This window comes from Megalobrama amblycephala, linkage group LG1, assembly GCF_018812025.1.
Source record: "Megalobrama amblycephala isolate DHTTF-2021 linkage group LG1, ASM1881202v1, whole genome shotgun sequence".
Lineage (NCBI taxonomy): Eukaryota > Metazoa > Chordata > Actinopteri > Cypriniformes > Xenocyprididae > Megalobrama > Megalobrama amblycephala.
Window position 1 is genome coordinate 39639419 of NC_063044.1, and position 25631 is coordinate 39665049.

General features: G+C 38.1%; 1 protein-coding gene across 2 annotated transcripts in view; it reads right to left on the bottom strand.

Moving 5' to 3' along the window:
• Positions 1–25631, bottom strand: part of sdk1a (sidekick cell adhesion molecule 1a) — a 355129-nt gene that overhangs the window by 38613 nt on the left and 290885 nt on the right. For both annotated transcript variants that reach the window (XM_048192576.1, XM_048192584.1), the window contains exons 23-28: positions 21862–21971; positions 20077–20227; positions 14818–15055; positions 13251–13366; positions 11222–11411; positions 2006–2104 (exon numbers count right to left, since the gene is read on the bottom strand). In XM_048192576.1, the coding sequence (XP_048048533.1) occupies positions 2006–2104; positions 11222–11411; positions 13251–13366; positions 14818–15055; positions 20077–20227; positions 21862–21971 (904 nt within the window). The remainder of the gene's footprint in view (positions 1–2005; positions 2105–11221; positions 11412–13250; positions 13367–14817; positions 15056–20076; positions 20228–21861; positions 21972–25631) is intronic.

Here is a 25631-nt window from a genome sequence, read left to right on the forward strand (position 1 = left end):
ACACAAAGCAATCAAATGAATTCAGGAGACTTGAAATACCGGACACAAATGCTTTTTTGAGCTTGACAGTTACAATCATTGTCATTCTTGTGTTTATTAAATAGAAAGACAAGAGGGTGAGTAAATTAAAGGATTTTTTATTTTGCTCCTGCAAAGCAGCCTCTCTTTTTATTCATTTTGGACACCATAAAAGCCATTTTTGTACAATTAAATATAATTTTTTTAACAGCTGCTATATTTTTGAACTTTTAGCAACTGGTATGTTAACTTTACTATGACTGGCTAAAGTGTGCAATTTTTGTGCCATTAAAATCACCAAGAGAAATTGAACAAGTAATGATCTTTTGTTGTCCGGATATGACGGTTGATATTTTCCAACAAACAGAGGAATGTTTTGATAGCATTCCAAAGACACCCGTTTATACGTTTTGGGGGACAACAGCTAATGACCAGCTAATGACCGGTTTAGAGCATCTAGAAACTTGCTACTATGTTCCAAAACACAGCTATAGCATCTTAAGCTCTTTATTTCCAACAGGGATTTACAAGACTGCTGGTTAAACAGTCATGCTGTGCCACATTCCAGACTAAAATGAACCGGGTACACGCTTTCAATCTCATTTTTCTTCAGTATAGACACCATAACAAAGTTCCAATTTTTTCCCAAACATCATAAAATAGCTGAAATTGTCCTCATTTGTATTCAAAATTAATGCTTCATGAATAGGATTCTATCAACCCAAGTCAAACGATGTGTTTGGATCTCATCTTTGCATCGCTGAGATTGCGTGTATTCTTCTCCGGTGTGATTTGCACAGGCAGCATGATTTGGCAGGCGGCTATTCCGAGCTTCATTCACTTGAGGTGTTAGTCAGACTAATCTCATTAAAACGCAGGGATTTTCTCCTTTCCGGCTCCTTCTTCCCGTATGAGGAATTAGTCTCAGGTGCACGGTGACATGGCTTCATTCACTGAGCGGAGGGAAGAAACAGGCTCTGCTCTGAGGCAGATACTGCCAGCCCAATGCATTTCACGCTCTCATGTAGGCCAGATCAAGTACTGAGGAGACTGTTTTTAATGTGAGGTGAAGTACATGAAAGCAGCTTTGCACTTGAATCCAGGCTACATGGGTCAGCCGAGACCATTCACACAAGAAGAATGGAAATATATTGAAAAAAATGTATTCACAATAAATCAACACATTTTTCTTTTCTTTACTGAATAGAATGAATCATTGAATTAGTCAAACTGACTGGTGAATCAGTCTAAATATATACATAGGTTTCATCAGTCTGAATCATGGACTGACTTAATCAGATATATCACTTTGTAAAAGAATTGACTTGGATTACTCACTCACAGAAATCTAGGTTATTATGACTATAAATACATTTTTGGAAGTCAAACCTAAACTTAAAATTACTGTTCATTTGACAAACACTACCATTCGAAAGTTTGGGATCACTAAGTCCCTTGTGCTCAACAAAGCTACATTTATTTGATCAAAAATGCAGTAAAATTGTAAAATATCATTGCGATTTAAAATAATGGTTTCTTTTTAAATATATTTTATTTAAAATCTAATTTACTCCTGTGATGGCAAAGCTGAATTTTCAGCATCATTACTCCAGTCGTCAGTGTCACATGATCTTTCAGAAATCACTCTAATATGATGATTTGATGCTCAAGAAACATTTATTATTATTATCAATGTTGAAAGCAGTTGTGCTGCATAATATTTTTGTGGAAACCATGCAACTTTTTTTGATTATTTGATTAATAATAGAAAGTTCAAAAGAACAGCATTAATTTGAAATATTTGTAATTAATATGTATATATATTTTTTGTAACAATGTAAAAGTCCTTGCTGAATAAAAGTATAAAAGACTCTAGACTTTTAAACAGTAGTGTAATAATATGATAAGAATATTTTGGAAAAATCTGTTTTCCATTTAATTTCATTGGTGTCTAAGAGAAGGAAATTACCTATTATTTTTCTCTTACCCATTATAATGCCGTTGGGGTCCACAGGGGGCTGCCAGACCACCCTCACCTCTGTCAGACGCACCTCTGGGAACACAAGTCTCATGGGTGGTCCAGGCACTGTTGAAAGAGAAAATGAGGGGCCAAAGATAAGACCGTATCATCACATGACTCTTACATTAATTAAAACACCTATAAACATTATATAAATCTAAACATTCCTCTTAAATTATAGCCGAAACCACGAGCCCAAATCAAAGAGCTTTAATAGAGGTTATTTAGCTTTCAACGCAGCAGCAGCCCTCTGAGACAGTCTCTGAAATGGTATTTACGTCAGGATAAGGTCATTATAAGAAAAAACCTGGTTTGAAAAGGACAACAAAGAAAATGTAACATTCATAAAAAGACAAAAACACAGGAGATGAGGAGAAAGAGACAGTTATGACAGCACTCAAACTGGCAGTTTAATGAACATATTCTGGATTAAATCTCTTCAGTGGTTAACAAAGTCCATCTGTGAGAGTGAACGCTCGTGTTCCATCCATCTGTGCATAGAATCCGCTTTACTCTTAAGACAATAATGTGAAGTCTGAAAAAAGAATTAGAGCTGTTCTGAGTGGTTGTTAGCATGTTGCTGTGGAATTTTCAGTGGTTAATAGGGGGTTTTGGGGGTTGCTAGGGGTGATGCTAAGATGCTGCTAAGAGGTGTTCTGAGTGTGGCTACTAGGGGGTTTAGGTGGTTTGTCAATTCAATTCAATTCAATTCAATTCAATGAACTTTATTGTCCCCAATTTGTCTTGGACTCCGGTGCCCACATACACATACATTGATCAAAGACATAATACAAAAAAACAAAACATACTACTTATTTAAAAGTCTAATTGACGTTGGTACAAAAGATTTATTAAAACGATTATATTTGCACATAGGCATCCTGTATCTTTTGCCAGAAGGCAGAAACTCATATTCTGAATTTAAATTATGCGAAGAATCAGATACAATCTTGGTAGCTACACTGATGACCGACTGCTCATATGAATACTCCAATGAATGGTATTCCCTTTTTCCCATAATTCTCATTGCCATGTTTACCAGACGAGCATGTTTAGCTTTGGACTCAACTGTAATATTGCCAAACCACACAGTGTATCCATAATGTATTACACTTTCAATTACAGCCTGGTAAAAGATGTACATTATTTTCTGTTCTACCCCATACAATCTTAATCTACGTAAGAAATGTAACCTCTGTTGCACACGGCAGCATACACTATCCACATGAAAACTCCAGTTAAGCAGATATTTGTAAGAACAAACCTGTCCAATAGGTATGTTATGAATAGATATTGGTGAATGGTTCCCTATTGACCTCGGGTCAAAAATCATTTCCTCTGTTTTTGTAACATTTATGACAAGATGATTCATGTCACACCAATTCACAAAATGTTTTACCTCTGAACGATACACAGAAAGATCAGTATTATTATACAAGAGGCTAAGCAAAGCTGTATGATCAGAATATTTAATTATGAGGTTACTAGGATCAGAACTTGTACATTCATTTGTATAGAGTGTGAAGAGAATCGGGGAACTAACGCAGCCCTGTGGCACACCTATACTTATCCTTCTAACATCTGATACAGTATGGTTAACCTTAACCTGCTGTGTTCGATTGGTTAAGAACGAATAATACCATTTAATTAAAAAAGGGTTCACGCCCCACTGGTTCAGTTTTTTTAATAGACCATTGGGCTTAATTGTGTTAAAAGCGGAGCTAAAATCAACAAATAACAACCGTGCATATGCTTTTGGATTCTCCATATGTTTCGCTATAGCATTAGTAATAGTGTTAAAAGCATCCTCTGTACCATGACCTTGTTTATAGGCAAACTGAAATGGGTCTAAAACTGATCTTTAACAAGGACACCATATATCTCTCAAAGCACTTCATGACACATGATGTCAAGGCTATGGGCCTATAATCATTATTTTCCATTGGACTCGACTTTTTTGGTATCGGAACAACAACAGATTTTTTTCCAAATATCAGGAACCTTATGACAATCCACAGATCATTGGAAAATAGGAAACCATTCATGGCTAAGCTCCTCCGCACATGATTTTAAAAGTACAGCTGAAATGCCATCTGGTCCTGTTGACTTTCTTGTATTGATTTGACTAAAAAGTGAGCAAACCTTTTGAGGGTCGATTATCACTCTTAAAGAAGTATCTACCTTTACAACAGTATCTAAAAAAAATTGTACCTTCCTGGGTATAAGCCTGTGTATCAAACCTAAGATAAAACTCATTTAACTCATTTGCCTTTTCTAAATCATTATTAGTAATGAGGTGCTTACGTCCAGTATTCATATTTGTCATTGCTTTAATTGTGTCCCATATTTTTTTTGATGGTATAGAATTAAAACTCTGCTCCAAAGTGTCCTTATGTCTTTTTCTAGCGACTCTCAGCATGCCAGTGAGTTCTTTTTGTACCACTCGCAGACCAACCCAGTCTGTCTCCTTAAAAGCTTGTTTCTTTCGATTAATGCATTCTTTAATTTCTTTAGAAATGTATGGCTTGTTATTTGGAAAAACAGTTACACACTTCTTGCCAGGGACATTTTATATGGCTGGTAAGAAGTTCTGAGTGTTTGTTAGAATGTTGCTATGGTATTCTGAGTGGGTACAAGGGTTGTGGGTGGTTGTCAAGATGTTGCTATGCGGCTGCTAAGAGGCTCTGAGTGTTTTTTTTAAGCATGCTGGTATCTAGTTGCTAGGATATGGTAGGCTCTTGTCAAAGATTTGCAGTGTGGTTGCTATTGTATTCAGGGTGGTTGCTAGAATGTTGCGGGTGGTTGTCAAGGCGTTGCTATGCGGCTGCTAAGAGGCTCTGAGTGTTTTTTTTAAGCATGCTGCTATCTAGTTGCTAGGATATGGTAGGCTCTTGTCAAAGATTTGCAGTGTGGTTGCTATTGTATTCAGGGTGGTTGCTAGTATGTTGTGGGTGGTTGTCAAGGTGTTGCTATGCAGCTGCTAAGAAGTTCTGAATGTTTTTTAGCATGCTGCTATCAAGTTGCTAGGGTATGGTAGGTTTCTTGTCAGGGATTTGCAGTGTGGTTGCTAATGTATTCATTGTAGTTGCTAGAATGTTGTGGGGGTTGTCAAGGCATAGCTTTGAGGCTGTTAAAGTGTTCTGAGTGGTTGTTAGCACGATGCCATGGCGACATGGGTGATTGCCAAAGTGTTGCTATGTAGTGGCTGAGATGTTCTGGGTGGTTGTTAGCACATTATTAGTTGCAAGGGTGTTGTAGTTTGGTTGCCAGGGTTCTGTGGGTCCTCTGACTGTCTGTATGCATGCTGCTATGAAGTCATGTGATATGAGGTATAATTCAAGTTAGCTGCCAAAGTCTGTTTAGTGTGTGTGGTTCATTAATTCAGATCTGTTCAAATCTGCCTTAGCAAACACTACTAATGATTAGTTGTCGGCCAGTGAGTGGCAAAATCTGGTCGTTCTCCGCTTAGACTTTGTTGTCTTGCCCTTGACAAGAGTATTTGGAGCCATGCTGCTCCATGAGTGCTGCCACATGGCACACCTACTCACTCTACATCGCTGAGTCACATGTTCCGCTAGACGGCCAAGGCTCTATCATTGTATGTTAAAACTGAAGCTAAGCATTGCTGAGGGGCGATCTGCTGCCTACAGGAGGAGATCAATGATGACTGGAGGATATAATGACTGTTGCGTCCTACTGAAGGACACAGTGCGCCACCGGTGCTAAAAGAGGGCTCTGCTAAAGGCCTTGATTAAGGATGATGTTTCCTTCCCCTGCTGGTGCATCTCAGCTCTAAACATACACACTTTCCCCTCTCTCCAAGGCATCTGTGACAGGCCTATACATCCACTAACAGGACACCTGTGGAGCGACAGATAACATGGAGGGAATCCAATAACGGTGGTGGGCCTGAGGTACACACACACGCAGGAAATGGCACTGCAAACACACCATTGCTGCTGTACGAGAATCTCCGTGCTGTACAAATGTGGAACAAACACAATCAACGTTTGTGCCGTCCCTCGACTGCTTCTTTATTTCTCTCTGGATTCCCCCAGTCGATGTGGTCGGTTAGGCGGATTCTATGTTTCATTTCCTGGACATTAAGGAACTTATAAATCTAACACATCTGACAGCGATTTGATTTGTATTGCTTTTTGCAGTCATAGCGTGTGGGACCGTGGGGACACATGTCCACAAGAAGAAGCTCTTACAGTAGAGAGTGCTTTTCCCAAGATGCCTCTTTCTCTTACCAATGTATTGCTCGCATTCATCATCCTGCTATCAGCCCTCCATGTGCCACTAGGCTTATATGGAGATTACACGCACAAGAGGGGTAGCTACTTATGATGCACGACTCATGACTTGAGTGCATTTATTCTGCATCTACAATTAGAAAATCAGTTTATTAATTACTTCTTTTAGCGGGTCACTAATAAACACTTTCCTGCCAATCTTTTCAGAGACATGTGAACATTAATGACTTTAAAGCTAATCTAATCACAGTACAAAAAAAAAAAAAAAAAGAAAAGAAAAAAAAGATCTGTCCAATTTGCTGCCTGGTTTGCTGATAAGTCTTTGATTAAATCCAATTACAGGATATTAGGTTTAGGCAAACAAAAGCCAGGACAATCACTCAAATCCACTCCAAACAGGGTGGACGGCCTGTAGCATCATCAAACCCTTGCCTACACCATCCGGGCCTGGCTAAAATGGTGCTGTACCATTAGTCCTTAATGAGGTCTGTTCTGGAGGGGAATTTAAAAGGCAAACACACAGATAATTGCTGCCAAGGTCGAGTGATCACAGACGGGGGGACATGCTGCCCGGGTCCTGCGCTTCCATCATAAAAGTGCGGCAGTGAAATGGCCCGCGCTCTCCACGTCTGTCGAGGGGGAGCTCCATTTACAGCCACGTTTAAAAGAGACCTGTTATCTCTTATTCAGAGAGCAGCACAGTGCTGACCGCGGGCGTGCAGACTCCATTAATGTGACTCTGTAGCCGGCTGGATTAAGGGCTGACCCCTGTATATCACATAGTGGGCTTCTTTAAATGCCTCTCACAAGCCAGGGTAAAAGGCTTCTACTGCTATCCCCATGACGTCCACACTTGTGATAACATTTTTGGTTTGTGAGGCAAGTTAAACTGCTCAAAACTGCACAATGTGACACAAGTGTGGCTTAGTAACGATATGACTCGTGTTATCTACTTCTGCGGCAGGGCATATTTGGAGTTTCTGTGTGAGAGCGCCCTCTGGCTTTCAGATTGAGAAGCATTTACTAATGTTCACAGAGCCGTACAGCTCCGACAAGCTGCGCATAAAATAATCGCAGCCTTTGCCAAAATGCATGCGCTTTAATCACAATAAATTGCGCAGCCCTAAATTTGAACCTGTGATTATATTTACATGTCTGGACCAGAGATATTTACATAATTGCAGGAAGGGGCCTCAAGAGAATCCGAGAACAGACACAATGTCGCAAATCTACACAGAATCTGTGAATATGTAGTGCAATTCTGAGAACTGTCATCACAAACAGCACCACAAGCTACACCAGGCCACTGTCTATATTGCGTATGCCAGGAGCTGCCACTACTCAAAGAAGTTGTTAAATATTTTACAATTAATTGACCAATTTGTTGAGTCAAGTTTTGTAGGACGTTAAACAGAGGACACACAGGAAGGAGAGTTTAATCAAACATTTTTACCAATCTTGACCAGACTTTTGATTTAGCAAATGTGGTTTCAAAGAATTGTATGTTTGATTCAGATTAATAACATTTTTTTGTAAGAAAACTGGTGGAAGTTCAATCAAAATAAGATACAGATGTCTGTCACAATATTCAGATTAGTTGTAGGCCCGTCTGGGTTTTTCATTTTGATTACATTTGACTTTCCTTAGTCTTAGGGCCCTATTTTTACGATCTAAGCGTATGGTCTGAAGCGCATGGCGCAGGTGCACTTAGGGCGTGTCCAAATCCACTTTTGTAAGTTTAACAATGGAAAAAATGGTTGGCCAGGCACATGGTCCAAAAGGGATGTACCTAGTCTCTTAATGAGTAATGGGTTTGTTTTGGGCGTAATGTGCAATAAACCAATTTAGGGTCTCATCTCCCATTCCCTTTAAAAGCCAGTTGCACTTGCACCATGGCGGATTGCTATTTACATGGTGGAATATAGACACCCTCGACCTGACGAGTCAGTTTGAATACAATTCAGTCAGGACCACTTCGTCAAGTATATAATTTATTACATTATAGCATACAGTTTGTGTTGGTGTGTATGGTTCTGTTCTGGGCAAAACTCCCCACGCCTGTCCATGCAGCCATGCTTGGACAGAGTGGGGAGAGCAGCAAGTAAAAACCCCCCTGGGGTACAGAACAGATCCAATATAAGCATGCATAATTACAGTTCATAATTACATGAGTTTGTAGAAAATGCAAAATACATTCTAGAAAATGTTCAAAATAGTGAACTGTGTACAGAAAAGAACAAGTTAGATAAGATTACAGGTTCGGTTAGGTGGAGTTGGGGTTGGAGGAGGGAGTTTGAATTGCGAGCAGCAAAGCAATAGAAGAGATGCTGAAAGTGTGGGAATTTAAATGGCCCGCTACGATAGGTGTCGAAACTGGATTGGTACACATCAGCAACAGCTGATTATCGGCTGTACATACATTTGTTACTGTATTTACTAATCTTTGTTAACATTAGTTAATGAAAATACAGTTGTTCTTTGTCTGTTCATGTTAGTTCACAGTGCATTAACTAATGTTAACAAGATTTTAATGTTGTATTAGTTAATGTTGAAATGAACATTAACAAAGATTAATAAATGCTGTAGAAGTGCAGTTCATTATTAGTTCATGTTAACTAATGTAGTTAACTAATGTTAACTAATGAACCTTATTGTAAAGTGTTACAAAAATAATAAAATACTACGCCATAATTCACCATTGTCTTTAGACCAGGTTTTTGTTGGTCAAATGGTGCAGTAGTTTTCAGTTGCCTCAAAATAGCAACACGCCAACAATGTGCCCGAACACACCTCGTTTTCAGACCAGCACGCCCATTGGCGAACAGATGCGTGCAAGTGCATTTGCTATTTAAACAACATGGCGCAGGTCATGAAGATGATAACTGCGTCGTGCTGAGACTAGCAAAAAACAATTGAGTTGCGCCTGGTGCCTCATTGCGCCGGGTGTATGATAGGGCCCTTAGTCTTGAATATGCGGTTACAATCTAGTTCAATAACATAAATTATGCTTCCTTTTCCATTGAGATACATAGATAACAAAAATAATTTCTAAGTAAAGAACTGATGGTAGATGGTTTGTATTTATTATTAAGTTTCCAAGTATAACATCCTCGAATGAATTAAATCAACTTTAACAACTAGAAATAAATTACACAGTGTGCACCTCACATGTGCACACTGTATTGCTTTGTCTAACAAATCTCTTGGTAAACTGCATAAGGGAATTGTTTCTCTGGAACAACCTTGAGGGGGGCCTTATTTGTGCTGTTTCCCCAAAACACATTTCTGCTCTGTCCCTTATGGCCCTGTTGGCTGTATAGCAATCATATAAGAGTGCATTAGTTCCAACTGTTATCTATCTGTAATCCTGACCAGAGTGAATCACTGTTATAATAGATAGCAAACTATAATACCTCTCTTCAGAAAGCTTTCATTCCTCAAATTCAGCCAACCCTTCAAAGTCTATTTAAGTTGAAGTCCATAAAGTAGACATTTGGAGGCCATCCTCACCGACAGAGTTTTCATGGTGTTGTACTGTAAATGTACCTCTATACCAAATCTAATCTTTAAAAAAAAAAAAAAACAAACAAAAAAAAAAAAAACATTTCAGTGGGATATTTAATGGCCTGTATAGCGGGGAAAAGAGTTAAACGACAGTGTCCGAATCAATTTAAGTGAATGCAAAGGCACAGAATGTATACCAAACAAGTGAAGCATCAAAAGCTACAGAAGACCTTCAAAAAAAGTGTCTGAAAGAGCTGAAAAAGCCCAAATGGCATTTTATCTTTTTTATTCTATAAAATCCAAGGCCACATCAATCTGTACACTTCTCGTGTGCAGAGCAAATGGCCATTATTCATGACAGCTCATAAACTTACACTGCTTGGTCAAGGAGGGTACACGTAAAACAGAGTTACAGCATTAAAGGGAGAGTTCGCTCAAAAATGAAAATTCAATCATTATTCATCTCATGCTGTTTTAAACCCATATGAGTTTCTTTCTTCCTTGAAACAAAAAAGGAGACATTTTGATTAATCTTAAGATGGATCTTTTTAGAACGATGACAGTTAAGTGCCATTTTAGCTAACCAAATTTGAAAAACACCTTAAGTAATATACCATACATAAATCTTCTGAGGCCACAAAACAGTTTATATGAGGAACAAACCAAATTTAAGTCATTATTTACTGCTAATCGTCTTCCCCAGTAAATTCCTGAGAACTATTGGCTGTACCAGTCTGTGCCTGATAGCGCAAGATGACAACATGATGAATAAAGCGGACTTTAATAATAAACATGGGGGAAATACAAAACCACATACTACATAGACGAGAACCGACAGAGAACTGAACACAACACAATGACTGACAGGTGTAAAACATTAGTAATCAGACTCTAACAAGAAGATAATCATTAACCAATGAAACAGTAACTAAACAGAATAGGCAAAACAGGAACTAATAGAACAGAATTACAAAATAGAAGTCTATAATCACGACATTGACAGTTAAATTTAGATTTGTGAATGAATCAGTTCAATTTGTGAACTAGATCAACAGGTTCACTGAAAGGAACAGAGTCAAAAAAATAATGATTCACTCACTGATTTGGTTCTCAAGCTGAACTCACTGAATCAATGATCCGGTCACAGCAGTGCTGAATAAGGATTTATACTTCAATTTGTTCCTCACATAAAGTCTTCGTGGCATAAAAATGCTTGGAATATTTCACAAAAGTTGTTGACAATATGTATAAGATGCTTTCCTGGTGTTGTTTTTTTGTTTTTTTTTTTTTTTACTATGTACTGTTGTTGTATGAACTGCATTAAAAATACTTTGTATTCCACAGAAATAATGGCAATATTTTTTGGAGAAGTATTCCATTAAGTGCCCTATAAGGTCATCAAATTATATGAAAATATGCCCACCATCATCCTTGGTCCTCTCCAGGACTGCAGGGCTGCTGAGTTGCCCATCTCCGATTCGTGTAAAAGCCAAAACTTGGATTTCGTACTGGACATATTTACGCAGGTTCCTCAGCAAGACAGACTGTGTCAGATTCCCTTTAACCACGTTCACCTGTGCCTCCGAATCTGAGTCTTTCTCTTTGTAGAGAACCTGGAAGAATAAGTATATTAAGCATGTTTACAGCTCACGCCACTGTTGTGTGCTTTTGTGATTGTGACTGACTTTAATTTAAGATCACATTAAATGGAAACACACAGGGATAGCTGTTAGTAAGGCAGAATGGCGTAAAGTTAGTTCCTCTGGGTCCTCCCATAAAGCCTCCTGTCTTAATTACTGTTGACTTTAAACCAGAGAAGCTTTTCTGAACATATGGGTACACATCAACTCATCTAACTGCAAATATTTATCTTTCTGCAAGGGTCAGACTTTCAATGAATGCATGAATGACCAAGTTCATTACTTGAAATGAAATTAAAATGCTACTGGAACATGCTTTATAGGAGGAAAAAAAACATATTATGATGGTATTATATGACATAAAATGCATAAAAAGTTAAAGGGGTTATACCAAAATTTGAATAATAAATGTATATATACAGTACAGTCCAAAAGTTTGGAACCACTAAGATTTTTAATGTTTTTAATGTTTTCGTCTGCTCACCAAGGCTACATTTATTTAATTAAAAATACAGTAAAAAACAGTAATATTGTGAAATATTATTACAATTTAAAATAACTGTGTACTATTTAAATATATTTGACAAAGTAATTTATTCCTGTGATGCAAAGCTGAATTTTCAGCATCATTACTCCAGTCTTCAGTGTCACATGATCCTTCAGAAATCATTCTAATATGCTGATCTGCTGCTCAATAAACATTTATGATTATTTTCAATGTTGAAAACAGTTGTGTACTTTTTTTTTTTTCAGGATTCCTTGATGAATAGAAAGTTCAAAAGAACAGCATTTATCTGAAATACAAAGCTTCTGTAGCATTATACACTACCCTTCAAAAGTTTGGGGTCAGTAAGAATTTTTATTTTTATTTTTTTTGAAAAGAAATTAAAGAAATGAATACTTTTATTCAGCAAGGATGCATTAAATCAATCAAAAGTGGCAGTAAAGACATTTATAATGTTACAAAAGATTAGATTTCAGATAAACACTGTTCTTTTGAACTTTCTACTCATCAAATAATCCTGAAAAAAAATATTGTACACAAATATTTTGTACAATTGTACACATTAAATGTTTCTTGAGCTGCAGATCAGCATATTAGAATGATTTCTGAAGGATCATGTGACACTGAAGACTGGAGTAATGATGCTGAAAATTCAGCTTTGCCATCACAGGAATAAATTACTTTGTGAAATATATTCAAATAGAAAACAGTTATTTTAAATTGTAATAATATTTCACAATATTACTGTTTTTACTGTATTTTTAATTAAATAAATGTAGCCTTGGTGAGCAGACGAAACTTCTTTTAAAAACATTAAAAATCTTAGTGGTTCCAAACTTTTGGACTGTACTGTATATATATATGTATATATATATATATATATATGTATATATATATATATATATATATATATATATATATATATATATATATATATATATATACACACAGAAATACATTTCAAGGGTAGTAGAGCTGCAAAGAGTAGTTATTATAGGAAATGTTGGCTTTCAATGAAGAATAAAAACAATGCCTCCTCTTCTCAAGAGGAAAAACATCAAATCTTGCATGTCATTTCATCATACAGAACATGGTTTAAGGGGTCAATCATACATGAGAAAAAACCTTTATTCACTTCTGAGACACTTATTATACTGAGCCAAGGGCTCCTTCAGCAGACGTTGTTTCAGAGTACCTCAGCGCACTACTTGACATCAGTCGGAGGTCATTTTTATTATTTGTGTAAAATCACAAAGAGTGTAAAAAAACCCAAACAACAACAGAGAGCTATTCTCACAAGTAACCACCTTGTATCCGAGGATGTTTCCGTTCTGCTCGTGCTCAGGAACAGGGCCCCAGGTTACCAGGATGCGACTGGAGCTCATGGCCTCTGCCGTCACATTTTCCGGAGCCCCCGATGGCACTGCACAAACAGACAAAGACAAATCACACTCCCTTATCGCACAGTGCCTTAACACACAGCCCGAGTACTGAGTAAACTCACGTGGATTAGTCACCTGTCCAATGTCATGGGGAGGAAAGACAGCAAACAGCATTAGCGTGTGAGCAGCAAACAAGAGTGTGAGCATGAGGAGACAGTGAACAGACCCTGAAAGACTGACAAACCTTCAGCACCAGGCCACATATCATGCAGTATGGCCAGCCCAGAACTTCCCTACATGTGGGCTGCTAGCCACACAAATACATAATGACTCCCCGTGCACACAAACTTCATTTTCTGATTACGGTCATCCAAGCGCAGCTTTCCAAATGACTATTAATGCTGAAGTGTGCAATTTCTGAACCACTAGTGGTACGAAATGGAATTGCAATATGTTTGAGTGGCACAACTAACAGCACTGACTTATTCATTCATTACTTGACCAAATGGATACGTTTGGGGTGAGATAACCAGATCAACCAATCAATGGAATGTATTTCTTTCAGGGTTCTTTGATGAATAGAAAGTTCAAAAGAACAGCATTTATTTGAAATATAAATCTTTTGTAGGTCACACTTTAGTTTAGGGTCCAATTCTTACTATCAACTAACTATTAACTACGTCTTTTGCCCCAATAAACTTCTAATTACTGCTTATTAATAGTTAGTAAGGTAGTTGTTACGTTTAGATATTGGGTAGGATTAAGGGATGTAGAATTAATATGTGCCTTTTAAGTATTAATAAACAGACAATATAATAGTAATATGCATGTAGTAATAGTGAGAATTGGACCCTAAACTAAAGTTGTTACCCTTTTGTGACATTATAAATGTCTTTACTGTCACTTTTTTGATCAATATAATGTCTCCTTGCTCAATAAAAGTACTAATTCCTTTAGACTTGGGCTAGCAACTACCCAGAACACCCTATCAACCCACAAAACTATTGCAATATCATTGTGTGAAGACTTTTGCATGTGTAAACATCATTCTCGTTGTTTTCAAAAAATATAAACATATTTGCAATTCAGTTTGATATTATCAGTGACACAGAAATTACACACTTCACCTTTAAATATCAGATTTTAAGAGTTTCCACTGCAGCCATTTGGGGCCATAAATCTCTCTTGCGTGTATCTTGCAGAAAGCAACGGTAAAGATAAGTAGCGACACCAGGCAGCCAATCACCTTGCTTCTTATTTGCAGTGTAGGCATGCATTCAGAGCAGTTCTCGAGCCAGACAGATTGAGGGTGTTGTGAGGGGCTGTTATGTGATCACATAAAGGAAATAAAATTCAATTTGCCAACCGCATGTTTGCATTTGAGAATATGATTATCCTGAGAGAGAAAATTTCAAGATGCATCACAGTGGCAAATAAGTCTCTGTATCCGACGGGTATCAGTCACATTTGTGCCCAAACTGGGTGTCCTCACCTGACTCCCGTGTACGACCCTTCACGGTCTCACTCCAGGGTCCGGGGCCTATGGAATTAAAGGCCTGGATCTGCAGCTGGTACTCGGTCCACTCCTCCAGGCCCTCCAGGGTGATCTCCCTCTCCAGCCTGTCATTCACCAATCGTATGCTGGCCTCACCCCGCAGGTCTGCTCGCAACACTCTGACCCTGTAGCCCACGCTCTCCGGGTTTCCGTTGTACTCGGTCTCTGGCAGTGGCTGCCGGGGAAACATCAGACTATCAGGATAAGTCAACAGGATTACTCACGGAGATGTTCCTTGACAAAGGGTGTTTTGATTTCATGATCAGTAATGAAGATGAGAAAAAAAAATCACGATTTTAATGAATACATACAGTGGACTATTAAAGACAAGAAAAATCTAGCACTGTAAGATATTAATAATGAACTAACAATGTCTTGCAGAAGAAAAATCTAGAAAGAAATTATTTAAATAATTCAATCTTAGTACCGAACCGCTGTATTTAAGTTAAGATTAATCAACTATAATGATACAACATTTGGCACTTACTGAAGTGAATGCACAGTTTTCACGTGACATAGTTTGGTTATAGCAACAAATCTTTTATATATTCATAAATATTTAAACTATTAAATGTTTATGTTGTTATGTTAATGGTATTTTACACTACCATTCAAAGGTTTGGGGTCAGTGATATTTTTTTTTTTGTAAGAAATTAATATATTTATTCAGCAAGGATGTATAAAACTGATAAAAGGTGACAGTAAAGACATTTAAAATGTTAAAAAAGATTTTTAATTTAAATAAATCCTGTTCTTTTGAACTGTCTATTCACCAAATAATCCTAAGAACAAAACAGTGTAACTGTTTTCAACAATATAAAACAAGATAATAATAAAAAGCATCAAATGATCATATTAGAATAATTTCTGAAGGATCATGTGACACCGAAGACAATTAAAAAATTATTTTCCTTGACTAAAATTATATACCTTTTCCATCAGGGTGAAATGAACTAAATATAAAGAATATGATAAAATATAGAACTTTTTCATCAGACAAAAACGGTGAAAAAAGCTGTGTAAAAATAAACAGTGTGGCCTCTATAACACGCAGTCTCAGCAGAGTCCTGAACATTGCTAATGCAAGCACACTGAGCTCAGCCTAACCCAATTAAATATACATGCTCCTATAAATCTCATATTTATATTTAATATGCATATTTAATATTGCTTCATCATTTACGCGCCTAAAAAAAAAAAAAAAAAAATTAACTGAACGATTTTGAGTGGGTGCCAAAAGGTAAGTGAGATGTCACAAACTGGCAAAACATCAGCTCTCATGTGCTTTTAATTTGACAGGTAAAGAGCTTCAATTTGAGAAACTCAATTTAGGAACTAGCTCTCATATGTCAGCAGTCTTTATATCAGGTGAAAATCGATAGATGTCTAAAAACACCCTGCTTTCAACAACCTAGCCTGAATTCATGTGTGATACAAGATAATGACAGCCTGTCAGAACACCAGGAGTGAAAGTTACAATGTAATAGCTTCCTTGACCCTGTTTTTGCCATTCTAACCTCTGCAAAAGAAAAAAATGAATCAAGGCACTAAATTATTGAATCAAGTCAACTGAATATAATGTACTTGGCTTACTTTATATACTGCTCAAAAAAAATAAAGGAACACTTTGAAAACACATCAGATCTCAATGGGGAAAAATATCATGCTGGATATCTATACTGATATGTTAGGAACAAAAGGATGCCACATCGTTTGATGGAAATGAAAATTATCAATCAATAGAGGACTCAATTCAAAGACACCTCGAAAATCCAAGTGAAAAAAATGATGCAGCAGTCTAGTCCATTTTGCTGAAATTTCATTGCAGCAACTCAAAATGTTACTCAGTAGTTTGTATGGCCCCCACATGCTTGTATGCATGCCTGACAACATCGAGGCATGCTCCTAATGAGACAACGTATGGTGTCCTGTGGTATTTCCTCCCAGATCTGGACCAGGGCATCACTGAGCTCCTGGAGAGTCTGAGGTGCAACCTGGCGGCATTGAATGGACCGAAACATAATGTCCCAGAGGTGTTCTATTGGATTTAGGTCAGGTGAGTGTGGGGGCCATTCAGTGGTATCAATTTCTTCATCCTCCAGGAACTGCCTACATACTCTCACCCACATGAGGCCGGGCATTGTTGTGCACCAGGAGGAACCCAAGACTCACTGCACCAGCGTAGGGTCTGACAATGGGTCCAAGGATTTCATCCCGATACCTAATGGCAGTCAGGGTGCGATTGTCTAGCCTGTAGAGGTCTGTGCGTCCCTCCATGGATATGCCTCCCCAGACCATCACTGACCCACCACCAAACCGGTCATGCTGAACGATGTTACAGGCAGCATAACGTTCTCCACGGCTTCTTCAGACCATTTCACGTCTGTCACATGTGCTCAGGGTGAACCTGCTCTCATCTGTGAAAAGCACAGGGTGCCAGTGGCGGACCTGCCAATTCGGGTGTTCAATGGCAAATGCCAATCGAGCTCCAGGGTGCCGGGCAGTGAGCACAGGGCCCACGAAAGGATGTCGGGCCCTCAGGCCACCCTCATGAAGTCTGTTTATGATTGTTTGGTCAGAGACATTCACACCAGTGGCCTGCTGGAGGTCATTTTGTAGGGCTCTGGCAGTGCTCATCCTGTTCCTCCTTGCACAAAGGAGCAGATACCGGTCCTGCTGATGGGTTAAGGACCTTCTACGGCCCTGTCCAGCTCTCCTAGAGTAACTGCCTGTCTCCTGGAATCTCCTCCATGCTCTTGAGACTGTGCTGGGGGACAGAGCAAAACTTCTGGCAATGGCACATATTGATGTGCCATCCTGGAGGAGTTGGACTGCCTGTGCAACCTCTGTAGGGTCCAGGTATTGCCTCATGCTACCAGTAGTGACATTAACCCAAGCCAAATGCAAAACTAGTGAAAATTAGTCAGAAAAGATGAGTAGGGAAAAAAATGTCAGTGGCCTCCACCTGCAAAACCATTCCTGTTTTGGGGGTCGTCTAATTGTTGCCCATCTGGTGCACCTGTTGTTAATTTCATTAACACCAAAGCAGCTGAAACTGATTAACAAATGCCTCTGCTACTGAACTGACCAGATCAATATACAAGAAGTTTAACTGACTTGATGCTATTCTCTGATTAAAAAAGTGTTCTTTTAATTTTTTTTAGGAGTGTATTTCTCAGTGCAGATATGAAACTGCTGAATTATACACATCAGGGTACGATTACATGACAGTAATATACTAAAAATAGCAAAGTTTTTCCTTTGCATTTTTCACATACAGATGGCAACTTTGTTAAAACGATCCCTGTTCACGCGGATCCGCAAAAACGACTAAATACACTGTGACGTCACCGCTTTTACAAATTTGTGTTTTTTGTAGTTTACACAGAGATGATAATGGTATCGTTTTCAAAAACTTTCACTTTGGAAAATGTTTTCAGAAGTGTGCATTTTGAGGCCCACAAAACGCCGTAGTCATGTACAGTTGCAATCAAAATTATTCAACCCCCTTAACCTGCAAAACATTTTGGTGCTGAGAACAAAATTTTATGAAAACAATTAATCAAAGGCATCAATAAACTATTATACAAAGTTTATCAATACACATTTGAGTGATTCAGAGAATGTAAAGTTGATGAAAAAAAAAAAAAAATCTAACTGGCTCTAAACATACGTGTCAAAAGTCAAATTTTGTGCAGAATCTTTTTTTCTTTATAACCTCCAATAAGTGCTTAGAAGCTTCTGTCACTTCTCTACTGCAATCTTGGCCCATTCATCTTTGCCAAAATGGTTTGATACTTCAAAGAATTCATGATGACCTTCATACAGTCAAGATTTCTACTTCTTGCAGCAGAAAAGAACCCCCATAAGAAGACTGGACCACCACTCAAAAGATTTGCCTTTTTTGCACCAGACGTTGCGCTGATCCATGGGTCCAAAAAGCTCCAGTTTGGTCACATCCCTCCATAAAACATTCTTCCACAGGTATATCCAAATGAATATAAGCATATTAAAGGTCCCGTTTTTCGTGGTTTTTTGAAGCTTCGATTGTGTTTATAGTGTGCAATATAACATGTTCATGTTTCGCGTGTAAAAAAACACAGTATTTTTCACATAATTTACTTATCTGTATACCGCTGTTTCCACTGTCATAAAATCGGGCTGATGACTTCCTTGTTCTATGAAGTCCCTCCTTCAGAAATACGTAACGAGGTCTGATTGTGCCAGCGGTTCCTGTGTTGTGATTCGACAGCAGCTTAGCGCTCCTTGCCCGGAAAGGTCACGCCTCTTACCATAACGTGGAGATGCACGCGCTCAGTGTTATTGTAAACATGTCTTTAATTTTACCCTATCAATTTGAGCCGGAATCAGACCCGGTGATTGGACTGCGGGATGAAAATAACAGCGTTTCGACGACATGGCGACAAACACACTCTACAAACGCAACTCTTGTGTATTCCTGTGGGCGGAGGTTAGTCAAAAAACTGTTTTAGTGACGTCATTAAAGAAGGAAGTAGAGGGATGTAGTCCAAACTGGCCGTTCGACGTAGGCGACTTCTGTTAAATAAAATATCTCGCTTGGCATTGAACTTTGAGCTTTAAAATTTTACAGATTTTATTTATACTCTAACAACAACATTACACACTAACTAAAGTTTGAAACATGGGATCACAAAGAACGGGACCTTTAAAGTCAGCCTTTTATGTTCTTCTTGGTCAAGATTGGCAATCGGCAAAGATGCAAATCTTATGAGCAGAAGAACACCATCTCCATGGTCAAACATGGAGGTGCTCCAGTCTATGGGGGCTCTTTGCTGTTGCAGGAAATGGAAATCTTGACTGTATGAAGGACATCATGAATTCTTTGAAGTATCAAGCCATTTTGGCAAAGATGGTGATGCCTTCGGTGTAACTGAAAATTGCGCAATTGCGAGTTTATATCTTACAATTCTGAGAAAAAGTCATAATTGTGAGTTATAAACTTGGAATTGCGAGAAATAAAGTCAGAATTGTGAGACAAAACGTCGCAATTACCTTTTTATTTTTTATTCCGTGGTAGAAACAAGCTTCCATAGTATCATCATTGTTTCCATATGATACTGTAGCTTATCAAATTGTGATAAATTCTCTCTTGCGGAGTCTAAACCTACAACCTTTCAGTTACAAGCCCAGATTTTTAACCACAATGTTACTTACCACCCAGCGTAGCCACAAGCTGGTCTCACTGGCCGTGCGTACAGTCACGCTGCTGGGAGCCATGTCCGGAGGAGCCTGCAGGGTTTGAATTACACGGGATGGCATGCTCACTGGACTCGGGCCCACGATATTCACCTGCCGCATTCGGAACCTGTAACCAATAAGTTAATCGATCGCATTGTTAAAACTTAACTCAACTCAACACTGGCAACACTTCCCAGTGGGAAAATAGATGGCTGTAGAGTTTGTAAAGAGACCTGTGTGGGCCTGTGTCTGCAATTCACTTTATAATTGCACCAATTACCATGAAATCAAAGTTTATCAGCGGGCAGAACAAATGGAGAGGCTGCAGCAACATCCATAAGATGTGACATAAATTGCGGGGTAGAGAAAAACACGGAGGCAAGCAGTTCATCATGAAGCTCAGAAATGATTCAAGCTATCTGAAACAAACGGATGAAGTCAGACATTAAACCCGTTTAGATAACAGCAGCAGCTTTATATTATTGGAATGACAATCTGATTACACATAAAAGACTGAATAGCTCTTTTTTAAATAGTTTGTCTATGTAAGCGTCCCAAATAATACAGGCTTTAATGCTCTCACAACATAAGTGCTGTGATTTTTTAAAATATTTCTTTAAGAATTAATTATTATTTATTTGTTAAGTTAACAGGCCTTATACAAGGATATTTTTACACTATTATGATTGGCCTGGTTGAAAACTCGCATCTGATTAGCTAAAGAGAATGTCCGTTCTCAAGATTGGCCCACACAAATCCATAACGATTCTCCGACACGTGACTATTTGCAAACACAGATCAATTTGTACATGTAGAAACATACCTGTATATTTAAGAATTGTGCTTTTCATTTGTAAATCTTATTTTATGAGTATTTGCAAATCATATTTTGTTAATGTGAATTAGGATAATGTGAAATGCTGTTTGCAAATAGATAAACTGTTTTGTGAATGTGAACAGGCTTATGCTTGTCAATCATATTTTGTAAATACATTAGTTTTGAGACTATTTTAGCTCCACAGTTTACTAAGAACAGTTGATAAATATTAAATCATTGGCTATTATTACTTCTTTCAGCAACAACAGCATGAACTAGGTTAAACAGTTGGCTTGCATGTTTGTTATTTACATCCACAAGATGCCAAATGCTATATTGTAGCTCTGGTTATCAAGTTTTGGGGTGATTTTTCACTGTGTTGTATTCCATACACACACACAGAATGATCATTCAAATGCGACTGTCACTCGCAGAACTTTCAGTGTGTGGTGAATTCTGAAGTCCATGCATAAAATAAGTGTTTTCTGTGTGTAAATAGATTTCATGCACATACTATGTCTCAGCAGTTCTGTAGCAAATCTCAGTTCAATTGACTTTTTTCAGCATAAGACAAATATTACAAAGATGTCAAGATCAGAAAGAACAAGAAAGAAGAAAGGAATGAATTAAAGGCATCCTCAGGGAAAGAAGCAGAAAATAACAAGATCACAGGCATAAATACAGAACGGAAAACATTGCCATAGTGTTCTGACTTGAACTGTGAACCGTTCGATTTGTTTATGCAGGCACAGAATCATAATGTGATTAGGGTGTATACTTGTCTTCGTTAATGCAACTCTAATTGGAGTAATCTACATGTCTTAATTTGATTAGGCTCACTTAAAATGTGTATTTATTAAGGTTAAAGCAAATGAAAATGCTGCTAATATAGCAATTGCTGTCATAATGCAGCTAATGTTTGTTTGTACAGAAACAACACTGACCTGTAGTGTGTGAACGGTGTGAGATTGGGCACCTCCAGCAACTGAGCTTCAGGGTCGTTCTCTTTCTCGTACAACACCTTCCACTCTTCCTCATCTCCGATACTGCCCACCTGAAGACAGAGAGCCCTGCTGTTACAGTCTGTGGCAACAATACCAACAAACGACCCCTAAAAATGATGAACCCTCTGTGAGGGATATATTAAAGGGGGGGGTGTAATGCTATTTCATGCATTCTGACTTATTTACACTGTTAAAGAGTTGGATTCTCATGCTAAACTTGTTTCAAAAAACGAGTTGGACGTATAACGGAGTATTTCTGTGCCAAAAATAATCTTCAGATTTCTCACAGACTTTTTTCGAGTATGGCCCTGTATTACATAATAAAGGAAGAGTGTGCACACACATTAACCAGAGCAAGAGAGAGAGCAAGAGCACGCCCATCAACGTGCTTAGTTTGGGTTACGGAAGTCGTCAGCAGTGCTGCACAGGACTTGCTCGAGAAAGATTTATCACTTTGTTTTTAGACCACAAAATCAACAATGTCACCAAAGAAGTGTGTTTTTGGTTGTGAGGGAAAGATAACCTTGCTTCCCAAAGAACCAGCGTTAAGTGGAGCTGAGAGATTTGTGCTCACGCATTACATTGATGCGCTCTCGATATTTGTTATTAAAATAACCATAGAAACTGCCTTAAATTAACTATCAAAATAAGGATAAAGTCGTGTCTGAAAGTTGCAGTCACTTTTTTATTAGTTAAACTGAATGGAGAATATCTTGTGTTTTCCGTAGCTGCTCAAGCCCCCAGGATCAGCGCTTATGGTTTTATAAACAAGACCCAGTTCGACGCTGGATTTACAGATTGTTTGAAACTGAAAGATGGAGCAGACGCAGTGATAAAAGATTCCAGTCATGAGTCAGAATGGCAGGTGGTGAGTAAAACTGCTTCAGATGTCTGTTTTGTTGGCAATAAGTGCATATAATGTAAACAGCACATACATATAATGAATCAAAAGCTATCAAGGGATAATGCGGTGGTGTATTGTGTGTGTTTAAATACATTTGTTTGCCTGACCATTGATAGCTTCGCTACACAAAAGCTGCGCATGCTCGTGACTCTTTAGCTTCGCCCACGGCACGCCTCCAGGAGCTCGGCTGTTTTCAGAAAGACTCGGTACAGCGTATCTGTCTTTTATAAATCTGATGAAACCAAAGACTCTTTGGCGATATGAAGGATGCTATACTACTCTACAGGTAGTCAAGATTGACATGAGATTGTTATGTACCCTTAAAATATGAAGGCATCTGTATCATTTTCACTGATGCAGACCCATTCATACTGTGAGACAAATATTAAGAGTGAAATTATAAACATGACAGCATTTTCGTTGTTCAGTGTACGTTGACTGACAAATGAAAGCAGTGTAAATGTTTTTGCACTGTAATTTTGCATAAATGTCTCACTTTGAAACCTCAAGAACTCGGCTGTTTTATTTTTTTGTTCACAAAATCAAATAATTGTTTTTTAGATTGTCATTGTTATTGTGTCATTTTTTCCTATTTACTAATAGAGAAATGACAGAGGAGTAATAATCTGAAGATTAAGATTTTCAATATTTTCTTTTCCACAATAAATATCATTCAAAAGAAGTGTTTAAAAACTTACTGCATTAAACATATTTAATAAATATTTTAAGTTAGTAGATTAACTTTGAAAGCTCTATAAATAGATTTTTTTTTTTTTTTTTTAGAAAATCCTATGGGTCATCTGGTGAATTTTGCAAGAGTTTTCTCAAAACTAAAAGCTCCATATCAAAGGAACAGGTTTCATCATCCACTCATTTATCACCAGGACAAAAAGTCATGTTGACAATTTCCAGGGCTGCTACAAAAAGCACTACAAAATCTATGATTTCCATCCTAAAAAAAGCAGTTAGCAATTTTATGTATCAGTCAGATGGGTGGTTCTTGTCCAGAATAAAAAGTGGACCAACCTTTATGGCAATAGTCTGGCTACATGAGACTACCTAGACATTAATCTGCCATGGCATTTCCAAACATCCGAAAAGAGCCATTTTGCGAAAGGTATCTCTCAGCATTTGTCAAATGCAGAGTCCAAGTAGTGAAGTTAATGAAAGGAGGAGAAAAATCCACACACTGCACTTCATTATACCCGGCACATCACAGGCCAAAGGCTCTTAGAGTGTTTTGTAGTGAACGTGCCTTCAGCAGGAAGGCAGAGCGGAGCAGGTTAAAGCTTTTTCAATTGAGTCCAGGACAGTGCCAGCCACTGCCCCATTTCAAACACATTGTGCGAGCCAAGTCTAAACCAATCAAAGCTCATAGCACTCAGGAAGATTTACTATGACCAGTGGAGTGTACTGTATGCGGTAAGCATTTATGCCAACGTGATAGATGTTAGACGCGTGGCACCTTATGCTGGAGACCGCTGTTGTATTTCATAGCTGGTGTGTATGCAGGGCCTCTCTCTCGCTCTGTGACAGATTTCTGCAGCGGCAGATAGCCCGGCCTCAATCAACTCCGGAATTCAAGTACCACCACATGAAAAGCCAAGGCTTCTTTTTGCAAGCTCTGGGCCGGCGCCGTCAAGTTCAGAGAGTTGACGTCGATTACAAATTAGGAGTCAGTCATGTGATTCAATCTGTCATCACTTTTGCTAAAGTCGCAGGCGATGTGGAAAGGGCGAGGATGCACTCTCAATACATCTCTGAGCCGTGGAGGGCAATCACAACTGGAACTTGCTGTTATTCAGGTTGAAATGGAAGTGCTGAGTAGAAATTAATTGAGTATGTGTGATAAGTCTGCATGCTGGCTGTTTTTAAAACCCTGCGATGACAGCTGGATGCAGGTTTGAACCCTTACACACTACTGAATGTGCACGCCGTAACCTTATGCATAATAAATAATGAGCTAATTAGCAAATCGTTCGAATCAAAGTGAGATTTTAATGTGATCTTTTTACATTTTTCAATATCTCTTTTTTTTTCATTTTCAATTTTTAATTTTAAATGTTTAAATTTATTTTATTTTATTTTTTGTGAGACAAGATACACTGCCCGGCCAAAAAAAAAAAGTAAAAAAGTCACTGTTTGGATTTGAATGGGCAAATACTCAAGAATCTATGAATGGATCATTATTACAGTAATTATTATTTTTCTAGCATGTTATATGTTTGGCAACGGTTCTTTTAACCCTTAAAGATGGAGTGTGTAGCTTTTCATTTCTTAAACAACCATTAGGAAAACACATCATGGCCATATTCCAGGATGACAATGTCAAGATTCAACAGGGTTAAAATTGTGAAAGAATGGTTCAGAGAGCATGAAGAATCATTTTCACACATGAATTGGCACATCTGAGTCCAGACCTTAAATTCACTGAAAGTTTTTGGGATGTGCTGGAGGAGACTTTACAGAGTGCTCACCTCTTGCATTGTCAATACAAGATCTTGACCAAAAATTGATGGAAATAACATCACAACATTTATTTATTGCATCATTTTTTGGTTAAGATCTTGTATTGACAATGCAAGAGGTGAGCACTCTGTAAAGTCTCCTCCAGCACATCCCAAAAACTTTCAATGAGGTTAAGGTCTGTGCCAATTCATGTGTGAAAATAATTCTTCATGTTCTCTCCCAACAATTCTTTCACAATTTGAGCCTGATGAATCTTGACATTGCCATCCTGGAATATGGCCATGATACATCTTAATACATGGTTGTTTAAGAAATGAAAAGCTACATACTCCATCTT